The sequence below is a fragment of the Chlamydotis macqueenii genome, chromosome 4 (genome assembly GCF_036417535.1).
Source record: "Chlamydotis macqueenii isolate bChlMac1 chromosome 4, bChlMac1.mat, whole genome shotgun sequence".
NCBI classification, from domain to species: Eukaryota; Metazoa; Chordata; class Aves; order Otidiformes; family Otididae; genus Chlamydotis; species Chlamydotis macqueenii.
The window spans coordinates 67816242-67831594 of record NC_141559.1 but is presented as its reverse complement, the minus strand read 5'-3'; the positions used below and the strand labels follow the sequence as shown (position 1 = coordinate 67831594).

Sequence of the window (15353 nt, the reverse complement as noted above, 5' to 3'; positions counted from 1 at the left end):
ACCGAAAGCACTGTTTTGAGCAAGCACTGTTGACTTGAATATAATGAATATATTAAGATGCTATTTTCTCGTTGCTTCCTTCCTTTATAACTAAACTAGCTAGACATGTCAAGTAGCATCTTTCATAAAGTAAAACAGTGACAAAAATCAGAGTATAATCATAATTGTATAAAGAAGGAAAAGATAGACTTAAGCGCTTGAAAAGCTTGCAGAAAAATCTGTAATGTTCTTCAGTGAGAATGAAAATCGGATGGTAATGTGTACATGAAAAGCTGTACACGCTATCCTAACACAGCTGTCTGATCCCAGCTCCTTTCCTCTAATATTAGAACTGTTTCAAAATTTCATGGTCAAGGACTCATGGTTGTCCCTTTCAATCCTGCTGACTTTTGCTTGCAAATTCAAAGCACACAGAAGAAGTATAGTTTAGATCCTATCAACAGGTCTAGAGAAATGTGTCACGGTCTGGTGAGTAGATGTATCAGTTTCATAAGGACAAATTATAAATTCTGTGCAATGGCAATAACCCTTACTTTAAAAAAGAAGTGACAGAAGTGGAATACTCAATTAGAAAGACGTGCAAGCCAGAAAATTCTCACATGCCAATATTATCTCACTAAAGCCTTGCTTAAAAATGGCTTTAACATGCTCTCTGTAAATAATGTGGTTTTTGTTTATTGTCTCTGCATATTAACTTGCACTTTCAGTAGATACTAAAATGTCTTTAAGCAATCATTCAACTTAAAGAGAACTGAATCACAGAATAGTTAGGGTTGGAAAGGACCTTAAAAGGTCATCTAGTCCAACCCCCCTGCAAGGAGCAGGGGCATCTCCAGCCAGATCAGGTTGCTCAGAGCCCTGTCCAACCTGGCCATTAATATTTCCAGGGATGGGGCATCCACCACCTCTCTGGGCAACCTGTTCCAGTGTTCCACCACCCTCATTGTAAAAAATTTCATCCTTATATCCAGTCACCTGCTTCCTTCTATTTTAAAACCATTACCCCTCGTCCTATCACAACAGGCCCTGCTAAAGAGTATTCTCCCCATCTTTCTTGTAGCCCCCCTTTAGGTACTGGAAGACCTAAGAGCTGGTCCTTGCTAACTGCCTTGTGGGACACTTTAATTCGTTTTTTTCTTGTAGCAAGATGCAGAAGTGGTGGCCAGGTCCAGAGGATGCTCTGCCCTGTGTGCTTGTGTCCCAGCTCCCACTGACCACTTCTGCTGAGAGGCTACACTACCATTTCCTGTACTAGCTAACATTCCCCATGGACATGACTTCCATTCCTCATACTTCTTTGAGCGTGCTGTGGGTGACCAATGAACTGATCAGAATGACCAGTTTCACATACCTGGGTATGTGCACATGACTACCCATGATAGCGCTGACTTGTCAAAGAAAAGCAGGCATTCATCCTAATTCTAGCAGCTGCAGCAAAAGCTTCACCGAAAACTAACATTGCATTGCGGTGTGCTCAGATGCTAGGGGATGTTCAAATTGAAGCTGACAGCACAATCTTAATCCTGCTTCCCTCTCCATCTGTATTGCAATAATGCAGGCTGTAATTACATGATCACATATATTTGCAGAAACGAATTTGATGGTATACAAATTTACTACAATCTAGATACATGTGTGCACCTTTCTACAATCAAGAGACTCATCAAGGTATATTAATATGAATCTGAAGTCATGGTAGTTCACAATATTTCTACTGACATATTGGTTATGTTCTTTTAAAAAAGTTATTGCTAGGAGCAGCTAAAGTTATATTTATTTTATCTGAGCTCTACACTGTAGAATCGCACCATCAGATTCTAAATAGATCTTTTATCTTTGTTGTTATTATTAAAGAGAATTGATGAGGGAAAAGAAGCCTCAGAATAAGGCTTTTTGGGATGTAAGTCTCGCTTTCAAAGTATGCCAAGAACACACATGACTCCATTCTTTGAGCAATGGGGTTTCCATACAGCGCTCTAGGACTGTCAGCCGGGGCTAACTGCTTGACCAACATGGGAGAAGTGGGTCTGGAGCAGAGCAGACCAGCTACTGCCAAGCCTGGCTACCAGCTTACCCCAGGAGAGGTCAGCAGCTCTGGATGGGGCAAAGACATAGCTGAAGAGCAAGGCTGCAGACCTCAAAACAACAAAAATAAGTGAAAAATGTGGGAGGTGGCATGCTGAATAGTCTACCTTCTCCACAGCTCTAGAAGAAAAAAAGCAAGCAGGTGTTTGGGGAAGAGGAATTGTCATCAGATCAGAGAAGAACATTATCATAGGAACACGATCAGTGCTGGAGATGTAGAATAGACTCCTCTAGGACATGCACGTTTTGGAAGCAAGGGAGAAGAGCAGAGGGTTATTCTCTCTACCCTAACGAAGGCATTATCACAACGGGGTTCCTTCTCCAGAGTTCAATTCACATTCAGTTTTTAGCTCAGTTAAGGACTGCTTTTCTGAAGTCAGTGGCCGAGTCCCCCCACTTTGGCCTGCGCCGTGGACAGGTCTCCAAGCTCACAAACTGGATTCCCTTCACAAGAGAGGAATCAGACAGACTTCAGGAATGCACCTAATGCATGCCAGCCATTAACAGGCATTTAGTTCGCTAGACTGGACTGGACCTAGTCCAAAGTAAACCTCTGTAAAACATGTTTGGTGTGGACGTCATGTCCTCAGCACCAGATGTTTTGCTGTTCAGATTTTCTCCTACTGCACTGCACTGCTTACTAATGTTGATATAGCCTCTGGCTACTAGCACAACAGATGATAACCTTCAATAAACAAGCTGCCCCTGAGACTGCTAACAGTACAAACCCTACCTTTCTGGAGGTGGTTGGAGATGCTGCATCACCAAGTTGGAACATATTGTCCAGACTTTTCCTTTCTATTTACTCCTTACCACGATACAGTTCTCAAGTTGTACACAAATTCTCATTACAGGTCGTGCACATTTTATGAAGCTAAGTTAAACTGTTTGCTCAGTGTAAGATATCCTCTGTTTCATTTTCATTCTAAAACTACTAAACAGTTCAATCAATTTAGTTGTGCATGCATGATGAAGAAAAGCAGAATATTGAATAGAAACAGCCTGGAAAGGGCACATACTCCTTTGTTTTCCAACTTGATAAATATTTTCTTGGTGCAAGGCCACGTTCTGGTTCAACATCTCTTTGCCTGGACTTTTTTCTTTTCTTCTTTTTTTTTTTAATAATCATGACCTGGAGCATCCCTTTGGATTACAGAATTTGATGCACAGCCAGCCATGCATGTGCAACTGTCCCTAAGAGCCAAGCCTCAGCAGAAAAGCTGGTGTGTATACAATCTTAAAACAAAACTAGCTGTCAAATCAAAGATAATTTGCCACAAAAGAAAGCACTGATCCTCAGTTAGGGATTACCAAGCTAGTTTGATTTCAGGATTGCTTTAAAAAAAAAAAATCATAAGGACTAGATTTTATAAAATAAAAGTGTAATTTTAATCTCTCTGATCTCATTTAATAAGAGATGAACTGATTTTCCTTAAGATTGACAGGCAGGGCGGTGGAGGGGAGGAACAAATATAGATAATATCAGTTATTGAGAGTGAAAAAAGTTTTAAAGTCTCTAAAACTAAAAGAGAGAAGGGAAACACAAACAATTATACAGCAGGTTGCTGTTATCACATGTACCACCAAAAATATGTTAGTTTAATGCTCCCCGGACCAGGGTTTCATTTTACTTCATTTTAGTGAATTAAATCATGTACTACAAAGGAATTTGGATCTGAGTGAAAGGAACAAGATTGATATCAGGATGAAAAGTAATGCCCTATTAATTCAGGTCCAGACATTAAAGACAAAAATAAAATTGAATTACACACTATTCTAATATTTCTGGACTAGATAAAATTGTATGTAACAGCCTTTTTCATAGCCAAATGGAGATGGAAGTAGTAATGGACTTTTAAAAGATACAACAAAATGGTCAACATCTACTTTCAGGCACCCAGTTTACTGCACAGATGATGTTGACTCAAAAGCTGCTGCTGAACAGATAGCTGTCCACTGGTGCTTCCACTGTATCACAAACGGTAAAGTTCTATGATTAGCCCAGGTCACAGATGAAAATTAGCTGTTTCAAGTGGAATGATATGAAAAAGGCAACACTGATAATGAAGGAATAGCACTTTCAAGACACTGTAGTCAAGGCACAAGCCCCTTTGGCTGAAGGAACACTCTTACAAGTGGGCAGTTCATCCTGGAGTAGAGGAATGGAAGAGACATCACCTGGACTTTTGTCCAATGCTAAGCTGCATGTGGTAGCGCCCTGAAGCGATAAGCTTTTCTCAACCAGTGAATGATGATCTGCACCTTGGCTGGTGCCAGCAATGAAACAGACCTATGCTGTGATACCACAAGGTTGCAGGTAACTCCATTGGAGCCAAGATCCTTCAAAAAAGAGCAGCTCCAGAATACTGGATTAGCACTTCTTCCTGTGCAGGCTGAGCTGGCCACCAAACAGTGTCCTTCAGGAGACAGGACATTCCCAGTAGTTCAGGAGAAGGGTAGTTTGAACTCCACAAAACCAATGGAAGATCACAAATCTTAATAATTTTGGTCCAAATCCAATACATAATCCTATAGACTGTCGTCTCTGATGTAAACTTTTAAGAGTATATATGTATTTGCTGCATTTGTCTTGAAAAACCCTAAACAAATACTCCACAAGGATAGAAGAAACAAGAAATGCAAGGCACTGCTTACACTGCTATATATATGCACCAGAATGAACTTAAAATACTACAGTATAAAAGCTGCATGGATCAGAATAGTGGAACAGCAATATGTCAGCAACATTTTAAAGGTAATATAATTTGCAGTGCAGAATTCAATATGATAAAGAATGATAGCCACTGTGTAATATCTCAGCCTTCTCATACACAGCAGACTTTAAAAAAAAATTCATGACTACATTAATTCAAGGAAACTTCCAATATGGAATTGGGAACAGTATCTCAGTGTCCAGAGTCAGCTTTTGGCTCTATTTCTACTAATCATGGTGCTGCAGCTGACCCGGTTTAAATGTATTTCTATAAAGATTCCATAATTTTTGGCGATGTAGCATATTGTATTCTTCTAAGCCATTTAAAAATATTACACTACAGTAAATGCCTAGTACTTAAAAATAAGGTCCATCACGTGGAACAGCACTACTGCATCTCTGAAATACAATGCAAAAGTTTTATTAAAGTTTTATTTGTACAGTAAACACAAACATGCACATTTGTGTAAAAAACCAAACACTATGTTAGGGTGCACGTTTGCATATCTGACTGTGTTCTATTTGTGTGTGCATATATGTGTCCAAGAGTAAATTTGTGGGTAGAGGTCACGCTTTGCAGCAAATTTTTAATGATCTGAACTTGAAAAATATCATCTGCACCTACGAGCCTTGTCCTGCTGTGTCCTAGAGCTGTGAGGCCTGCAACACCAAATACCTGCAGTGTTAAGTGTATACGCACAATATAGAATTTTCACATTATTGTATGATATCATAATATACATAAAGCTCCTGGACCCATTAAGATTGATATTCTGATTCATCTACACCTGAGGATTCAGAAAGGGAAGAAAAAAGTCTGACGGGCCACTGTTTAGTTATTCAGTGCTCTATAAAAGCAAATTAGTTTCTAATACTTTCAGGCAATCTGTACGCTCCAAGGTATTACAGTTTACACTGGTTCTGGGTAAAACTACTATACTTAGCTAAGTGCCTCTTTCGGTCTAGAAATGAGATGACAATATGAAAATATGCTCTGCCACAAGGTTTGCACTTTTTTATGTTATCACTTAGGTCATTCATACAGCGCGGTGTTTCACTTCTGAAAAAGAAATGACATAAGTGTAATAAAAGAAAAGAAATAAAACAAAAAATGCAGAAGAAAAATATTTCCTAACTACTAAGGGAAAGATACATTTCTAGATACAATTCTAGATTTGGCTGAATATTCAGACTGAGTCTTGTTTCTTATGGGAACTCTGTAAGCATGTTAGAACATTTTTCTGCAAGAACATAACATATATTAACTGACCACCTCAAAAATAATCTCATAATTATAAAAGCTGAAGCAGTAACAACCAAATATTTTCAATGTCATATCAAAAATATTTTAAAATACCTTAGTATAGTAACATTTTTATTTCTCGATATTTTTAAAAAAACCTTAATGATCTAAATTTTAATGTACCAATGCCATTGGAAGCCAAACACTGATCTGCCTGTCAGTTATCCAGCAAAACAGAAAACACAACTCACAACTGCCATCAAACTATGCAAAGAAAGAAATAATTTACCCTGAGTCTGTAATAGTGAAAAGTTGTTTAATATTTTCGTGTAAAGAGCTATTGATGTCCATTATTTTGCATGGATTTCCAGCATTTTATTAGCATGGTCTCCAGCAGAGAGAAAGAACTGAAAGCTACATAATTTGGATCAAACGAGTGAACAAAAGCCAACCACAACAAAGGGATTATTTATACTGGACAGAGAAAAAGCCCATAAATCACTGTGATTCCCTCATGTTAATTTTGCCTTTATTCTCCGTGGTCTCTGAATGGACCCTAGATTCCTATAATGTATCACGTCCTATTATATTATGATTTCTCCCAAAGAGGGCTTATCATTTAATCTGTTTATAGAGCAGCAGAATCAATCTGACTGACCGGGATTTCAGTGTGTCATTGCAATTAGAGGCTACATATAATTGTGCAATATTCACATTAGGAGATCAGTAGCCCTTTTCCAGGTGCCACGTTACAGACGAAGGGTCTCTGACACTGATTTGTATAACATGGTTAGTAACAAGCAGAAGAGATTTGAGATACTCACTTGTAAGATATCTGAAATCTTGTATTTATTTGTAAGATGTTTGAAAAAGAGGTTGATAGGACAGTTTTCATGATAAACCTTTCCATGGAGTACCTAACCGAGCTGTACGTGCACGCATGCACACATTGCACGTGGCTGGCACTTTACAGTAAAGAAGCCCTTTTGTATTTTAAAGGTATCGATAGCGCAGAAGCACAGGAACATTGTGCTAACAAGCCTGCAGTGGGCAGAGGTGAAGGTCTAATTCAGATCTGCTAATCGCAAATTGGGAACCAGAAATAATTATTCCTTCAGCACCTCTTGGTAATATGGACAAAAAGAAAAATGCATATTCTGAAGGAACATGGGTGGAAGATTCATGCAAGAAGTCTTGCATAGCCAGCAGTATTAGAAAAACATTATTCATACTGCTAAAAATGAGAAATAGTAGGGTGGGTTTAATCACAAAAAGTTTAGCACCCAAGATGAGAAAATAATTCCAGAACTTGTTATGATACCTGAGACTGAACTGAACAGGGGGCTGAAAGCTGGCACTTGCTCTGGCACCAGCAACTCCAGGGAATCGGAGATGCAGGCTGGGGACAGCCCCTTGGCTAATGGGGGCTCTGCAGCCTCCCCAGCGAATCTGTTCCAGCATCTCATTTTTCTTATTGGTAGGAAGTTACCCCTCAGTATAATTTTTAAATGCAATTCAAGGTCAGCATCTCTTCTCCTGCTCATCATGGGTATGGAAACAGACCACATGTGTCTCCTTGGCAGGTCCTGTTATTAAGTCCCATTTTCCCCCTCTCTTTTTTTCCCATGACCAACTCAAATTCTTTCATTTTTCTTGCTAAGTCTTATTTTCAAGTCTTTTGCTTTCCTCTGGACACTCTCCAATCAGACCACATGTTTCTGTACAAATGCCATCCAAAACATGCATTCAGTACAGACAAAGAAAAGGCAATCCCAGTCAGTAGGAGAGATACAGCTGGTGCTTCAAAATACTGGGTTCACCAAAGCTCAACTGACTGGGATGAAATATGGATAAAAACTATGCATAGAAATTAAGAATCTTTTAAAGAGACTTGGTAAGATACAAAAGCCACAACTATACTGTGAGAAAGAAAACAACGTAGGCAAAAAAGTTAGTAGAAAAATGAAGGCAATAATTATAAGGAAAAAGCTCTGATAATGATTATGAACATAGAATGTAAAAGCAAAGAGAAAAACGGGGAAAGAACTCTGTAAAAACACATTATGAAACATAAAATATTAGAACAAGATCCTAAAGGTGGCAGTGAAAAATCCATGACTAGAGAAAATAAGAAAGACCTTTAATTTTATTCAAAACTTAATTTATTTTGGAAACAGAACATTTGTTAACATCAATATATAAAAAGCTTTTTTGTTCTACTTTCGGAAAGAATGTTGATCTTGAGATGAAAAGTGCTTCCTAGTCCATCAGCAGCTAAGAATGATTTTAAATAGTATCTGTTAGGAGTAAATGCTTTAAAATTAGCAGGTCTGGGAGTTTCTTTTGCACATTTCTATCTGGTGTTATAAACTAATAAGAACTACAGAAGGAATTTTTAAAACCCACTACTGTTGTGCTGATATTTAAGAAGGGATACTATACAGTCAGGTCACTGTGTAACATCATACACTTGCTTGATATCAATCCAGACAAAATAGTGAAAAAAAAATTATACAGGATTTAACTGACGAAGATTGAAGTGAAAGGGATGTAATTAATGCCAGTCAACATGGGTTTATATAAAATAGGTCTTGTCAAACAAATCTCATTTTATTATTTGATACACTTACAGAAGTTTGAGTGATAAAGATAAGTGCATAGGTGTGATACTCTTAGACACCTGTAATGCATTTGACTTACTAGTGCGCTGCTTATATTGTTCCTAAAATTTAGCAATACACAGTTTTAATAGAGCATATGTAAAATGGATTGAGATTCAATTTTAAGAATTTTAAGAAGTAATTAATCATTAACTGGGGGATGGAGGTGCTAGTGGTGCTCCACAGGCACTTGCGGACCTGCTAGACTTGATTTTAATGAAATTTTTATCTATGTTCTGAAATTGAACTCAAAAGTATTGCCAAGAAGTTCTGAAAAAAACAAACTAGAAGAGTGGTATATAAAGACCAAAAACAGGCAGTCGCCCTGAATAATCTGTCTAATTTACTAAACCAGGCCAATTTACTGGGTTGTACCTGAATGCTCAAATCATGTTTAATGACTGGGATTTCTCTGGGAAAAAAATAAAAGGAAAAAGAAAGAGCATGTTCCTGGAAATATTACAAGCTGTTTGTCTTGGCAAATTTAATTTTCTCTGTAAGAAGTATGTGAGAGAAGCCAGATGACAGTTTTATAGAAACCTGGAGTGACAATGTAGCATGCTAGCCTCTCAAAACCATCTTTTTGACAATAGTTAAGTAAGTGGGTAATGTCTCGCGAACTTTCCCTGTTTGTTCCCAAACTATGGTCCCTGCTTGTTAGAAATGCCCCCCAGATGTAGCTTTCCACCATTACACCCAGAGAAGCTATCCAACAAAGGGCTGTAAAGTTACCTGTATTGCACAGGTTATAAACAGGGACAAAGAATGAATCTGTTGCAGTTCACTCGTTGTGTAGGCACTAAATAATTTGTAGTAAAGTCTAAGATCACCTATGTAATATATTCTAAGGGCACACAGAGACAGTTAGATAAGCACTTTAAAGCTGATGATTTTACCATTTCGTCCAAAGTTCACTGTACTCTGAAACTATCACCCAGAAAACTGTACCTCTAACTTTCCAGTTATCAAAAAATCAAGAAATTAAGAAAAATCCAGCAGGGTTCACGCCAAATAGAGAAAATGAACAATAAGTGCATAAAATGCAAAGCATGGTACAGTTATATTGTACATTCCAAACACAAACCGCAATAGCAATTATAAAACAAAATGCATATTCAGTTATCAGCTACAGATTCAGAGTAACAATAAAACTGAAATCACTATATTTTTCTAGGGATATATAGAGCCAAAGAGCTCAACTTGTTCCTTGCGAAATTTCTGCTGTATAACATTATGCAATGCCATACAAAACTGAGTGATGGAAGCCCATTAAAAGTGCTTGAAATTCTCAATACATTCTACGTCTATAAACTTAAATAAATCCATTTTGAGAACTCCATCATACCTACCACACATGAAAATTTTTTACAGCTACAAATGTGATAGCTCATACTTTTGCTTCCTCAAAATATACAGCTCCTCCATGAACAGAAAGCATTTAGTGAACAGAAGAGAAACATAGCCAAGCTCTAATTTTCTGTACAGTGGCAACGGCATCTATTATGTGTTACATGTGCTCGGAAAGAGTTAACTTTCTAGCTCCTATTCTCTGCAGTGCTGCATAAACACTGCACATTATTCTTACTGAGCATGCTTCATCTTTCCTGTCTCCACAGTCTTGGTCTGTCAATCACCTGTCAGTCCCTACCACATCAGCACAGTGCGCATCACCAGGCTGTCAGCACAGCAGCTGATGAGACTCTGCTAAGAGCTGTCAATCAAACTTGTTTCTCTTATCTGTTCGGGAAATATTTTGTCTCTAAGAAACAAAGAGCCTGGGCAACAATGGATCAGAGTCTAGTATTTACTCTTTTACAGGGATAGAAGGCTCTTAACAGGAAACAAATATGTTTTATCCACAACCAGGAAAAAAAAAAAACAAAAAAAACCAAAATGCTCCGTTAGGCATATTTTGTTTTTTGGTTTTGTTTAAATCCTATTTACTTCTTGACCCAATAAATCAGGGCATAATAAATTAGAGCAAATTTCTTTTTGCTGTCACTGTAAAATGAATTTTACGGGCTTACTTAAGTTTTTGTTGAATAGAATTCAATGCTGTTTAAAACGGGTAGCATCTCTTTGGTTTTGGGAATGTTTCCCTGTCTTTAGGCACTGGAATGTGTGAACTTTCTCTCCATCTTGTTGTAGCCAAAAAGCCAGGCTAGAAAAAACACACATAATTTACACCTTTGTTACATTAAAATATGTCTTTATTTTCTGTAGCATTTCTCATTAAAACTCAATTTCAAATTTCAACATAGAATTTAATAACATGAGTAGGGTTCCTAGATAATAGCAGACCAAAAGAATAGCTGAGGGGCATAAGCAAGAGGGACAATCATATATTTTCAGTGGATGTTTGAAAGAAGATAGTAGCTTCTTTCTGGAATGCTGTACCAGGGAGGAAGAATTGTAGAAGGTAAAGTTCTTGCATCTACAGATGTCAAATACTGAAGAGAGACAAAAAGAGCTGCAAAGATGGGCACACTAGTAATTTCAGGTCTGACACAGAATCTCCATGTGAAAAGTTGAGCTGGGCTTTCAAGTGCACATCTATCTGTGGCAGAATAATGTTCCGCAAAGATAACTGGTCTAGGTCTAACAAATCTGGCAATCAAATTAATTAGCACTGGTGGATAAGTGAACTAACAGACCTCTACTCTTCCCAGAGCATAAGTAAGCACCTTTACATGCTGTGCCGTACAGATATACAGGCACGTTTAAAGCTAGCTAGCTTAAGTATCAGTACATAGCGCTGCCTCGTGCCAAGTAGAGTAAACATAACCCAGTGACCTAAAATCCCCACTTCGACCCATATCTGTTTTTCCCTACAACTAAAGAGTCTCAGAGCTGATATTTGAGGGGAAATCTTGCAGACCCAAGCAGGAGAGTAGCAAAGGAAGAAAAATGTTTTTCTCAGTATAGAGAGGAGTGCTGTAAAACACAGTGATGTGACAGGCAGGCCTAAAAATATTTGGTGTTTTTTATAAAGCTTCAATTCCAGGCCATGAAATTAAATAAGCAGCTTAGTTTTCTGAGACAAAAAAAAAAAAAAAGAGTGAGTTTACAACCCTCACAATTTCTTGGAGAGATTTTCTTTAAAAGTTAAAGGAAATGGGAGGCAAGTAAAAGTAGTATTGTTTTTAAATCTTGTAACACTTTCACAAACAATGATTTAGAGGCCTGATTCACATGCTCTGAGCATTTGCATCGGCCGTGGGACTGGGCTGTCCAGGGAAGAGCAGAGGGCAGAGAGAGCCAGCTGGGAAAAAGGCTGCAAGAGGAAACCCATGGAAAGGAAAAGTTTAAAGCAAGAAGGGAAAAGAAGCCCCTGGAGGGGTTTGGGGACTGCAGTCAAGATTAGGAAGAGCAGAAGAGAATATGGAGCTCCCAGCAGCCTCCCACAGTGCTCTTGGGGGCTTTGAAGAAGGAATGTGGGGCAAAACACTGTGTTCCTCCTCATCTCCAGAGGGCAGCTTAAGGCAAGATCTGAATAGTCCCTGAGAACAAGGAGGGAAAAGGACTGGGAATCACCATAACACAGAGAAAAACTGTGGCCATGAACAATGAAAAACTATTTGTCTTTCCCTTCCTCACACACCCTCATAAGATTTTTTTTCTGGAATTTGTTTCCTCCAGAAGAGAATATTTTAGTTGCCAAAAGAGGGAAACCATTGCCCAAAGGAAAAAAAAATGAAGTGGCAGCCACAAGCGATGTCAGAGATGTACGCAAATCTCTCAGAGACTGAAGCAAGACAAAGGCAGGCAATTTTGAGCTGAATCCTGGAGCAAAGGCAAGAGGTCGGCATCTTTCATCACTTTTGACTCTATAAATGACTTCTCTTCTAGGGCCTAATCTTGGTTCCCTCCATTACTGTTTGTCCCTGCAAGAGTAAGAACAAACAATCTGTCTTTTCTCTTCCCTCTCAGCCAGCTCCAATATTTTAATGCACCCTACATAATAAAGAACATGCATGGTGTCTTGCTGGGGACAGCGTGGATGGGGACCAGGCACTCTTGTTTCACCTGTTCCAAAACTCCACACTTGGTGCTGCCACCACTCAGCACACTCTGGCTCATCCAACACAAGCCCGAGCCCACTGGCCAGCGACTTCACTCATTATTTGGAATAAAGGAATTATGGTCTTTGTGAGATGCCAAGAGCCTCCATAGTTGTATCAGAGCACGCGTGAGGTTTGGGCGGGCAAAACGGACAGCTCGATCAGGTCTCTGTGCTCAGCAAGGACCTGCAATAGGTAGAAGCGATTTTCTGCTAATGTTTGCATGCAAATGGGAGCAGACTGCTCTGTTCTGAACTCCTAGATGTGTTTTTGGACACAAACTTCCCTGGTAGGAAGAGAGGGTCGCTCTTAACACACAATCTCCACTCTTTGCCCTCCCCAAGTAGCACTGGAGATGTCCATGAGCAAGGACTTGGACAACCTGGCTCCCCTAAGGCTGCTCTCAAAGGCTGCTCAGATGGCAAGGGAAGCCCCAGACTGGAACAGCTCAAGCATGCACTTTACAGTATCACTAAACAGGAATACTGCTCGTGTCAGAAAGAATCACTAATACTGCAGTTCAGAATTATGGAAATATTTACTAACGAATGAAAGGAAGCATGAATGAACAGAAAGAGCTTTAATTCCAGAAAGAGCTTTAATTCCAGATGCTGAGAACAGCACCACCAAAAGCAACAACAGTTTGTGCAGAGGCCAGAAGTTAAAACCAGAGGAAAAATCCTGTGTACTAGTGGCTTTTAAAAACGTGCCTCTTGTAATTTGATCTTTCAATCACACTTATCAGCAACAATGCTAAGAACCACGGTATTGCCCCATACCAAACTGTCCCAGTTACAGATAGAACAACCATTATCAAATATTTGTGACAACAGGAATATTTTACTCTTTGACAAATTCTTTCATATGCAGCACTGTCTTCCAGAAACACAACTCCCTCTGATCTAACTGGACATTAATTGCTTTTTTTGCTGATGTATCTGTGCCTTCTGGACTGATAACACAACTAGCAAATCTGATATCTGACAAGTTGACTCAACCTAATCAGGGCAGATCAGCTGCTACCAACATTGCTATAGGCTGTAATTTGAGGACCTTTACAGAGTTATCACTTGCTTTGAAAGGCAAGAAACTGTAATTCTGTCAACACTAATCCTAGAACGTGCGTTCAAAGTGGCTGTTATTTTTTTTTCCAGAAGGTAACACTTGTCAAATAAATACCTGAGATAATTGATAAAAGGAATTAGAAGTATGTGAGTAATACGCTGACAATCAGTCACTCTCACAAAAAAAAAGAACCTCACAAAGATTCAGAACATTAAGCAGAGAGCAGAGGCTGTCACCAAGAAGCAGGGGTCACTCTGAATGGGCGAAACAACTGGCAATGCAGTTTTTCAATGTTTACTTATCTCTCTGTTGCTCAGTGCTAAAGCTGAATGAATTATTCACTTCAAACAATTTGTTCGATGAATTTTACCCCTTTTGCCTGCTCTGTATATGCAGGCAATAGATACCAATGCCATCAGATTTATTCATTGCTTCACTTTTATTCAAGCTTGCATTTAATGCTTGCTTGAGAGTGTTCTAGACTTCCACTGCTGTTCAGACAATATCCAGGGCAGGTCCTTAATGTGTGCAAACAGCATAGATCCATGCAGCTGATGGAATAATTATTATCTACACCAACAAGGATATAGCTTTTAGTTTGTTTTTTTCTGGTTTTTTTTTTTTTTCTGATCCCTGTTTAAATCTGGAAACTCTTCAGCAACAATATGGACATTTGCTACAAAGTTCCCTTTCTGTGAACAATTTTGCTCACAAAATTCAACACTCAAACATTTGCGGAAACCAAATTAGCAAAGTGCAAGCAGAGTCAAAGCAAATTAATTTAAAAATTCCAAAGACTATATTGTATTATTTGACCTACTCCACTAGGAAATAATTTATTTTCATGTAATAAAATTCAGAGAAATTCCACAAAAAAGGATTCCCAACCCATGCAATTTTTTAATGGAATTTGATGGTCACTGAATACAAACAAGTGACTTTGTTATTGCCAGGGTTGCATCTGTCTCTTACAGATAATCTATGTTTAGAAACTGAGGCTTAAAATTAGAACAAAAAAAAAAAATCTCTTACTGTATCGCTTTGGTCCATCTTCCAAACAAAATGAAAGGGTTAAGGTTGCATCATCTTCAAAAAATTCAGTTGCAAAGGCATCCCACCAGAGGTTGTCACTATCCTAGGAAGCAACAGATCATTTACTTAACAGGAGGCAAAATGAAAATATGTTCATCCTTTGTAAAAGAAATTTGACAGGATCACACATAGTTCACACTTCTTCATCTATGAGTTTGGGGTGCAGATGTCTATACGATATTTCAAACTAATTTTCCTAGCTAAGATTCCAGTTCTTATTTAAGAAAAAAAGCTAAAATATTTAATTTATTGTACAATAAACTGTCTTTCATTTTATTGAGAACACTAAATATATAAAAACTTTCATTCTTATAAATATATGTGTTCCTTTAAATGTTAAAAATGGTTTTATAAATCAATTGCAAATAAAGCGATTATGACTGTTCCCCCTCTTTTCTGGGCTGTGTATCTCAAATACTTGGTCCTAATAATGA

General features: G+C 38.4%; 1 protein-coding gene across 10 annotated transcripts in view; it reads right to left on the bottom strand.

Annotated features, from left to right (window-relative positions):
- Nucleotides 1–15353, bottom strand: part of LDB2 (LIM domain binding 2) — a 225062-nt gene that overhangs the window by 128676 nt on the left and 81033 nt on the right. For all 10 annotated transcript variants that reach the window (XM_086747301.1, XM_086747300.1, XM_086747299.1 and 7 more), the window contains one exon: nucleotides 14860–14962. In XM_086747301.1, the coding sequence (XP_086603427.1) occupies nucleotides 14860–14962 (103 nt within the window). The remainder of the gene's footprint in view (nucleotides 1–14859; nucleotides 14963–15353) is intronic.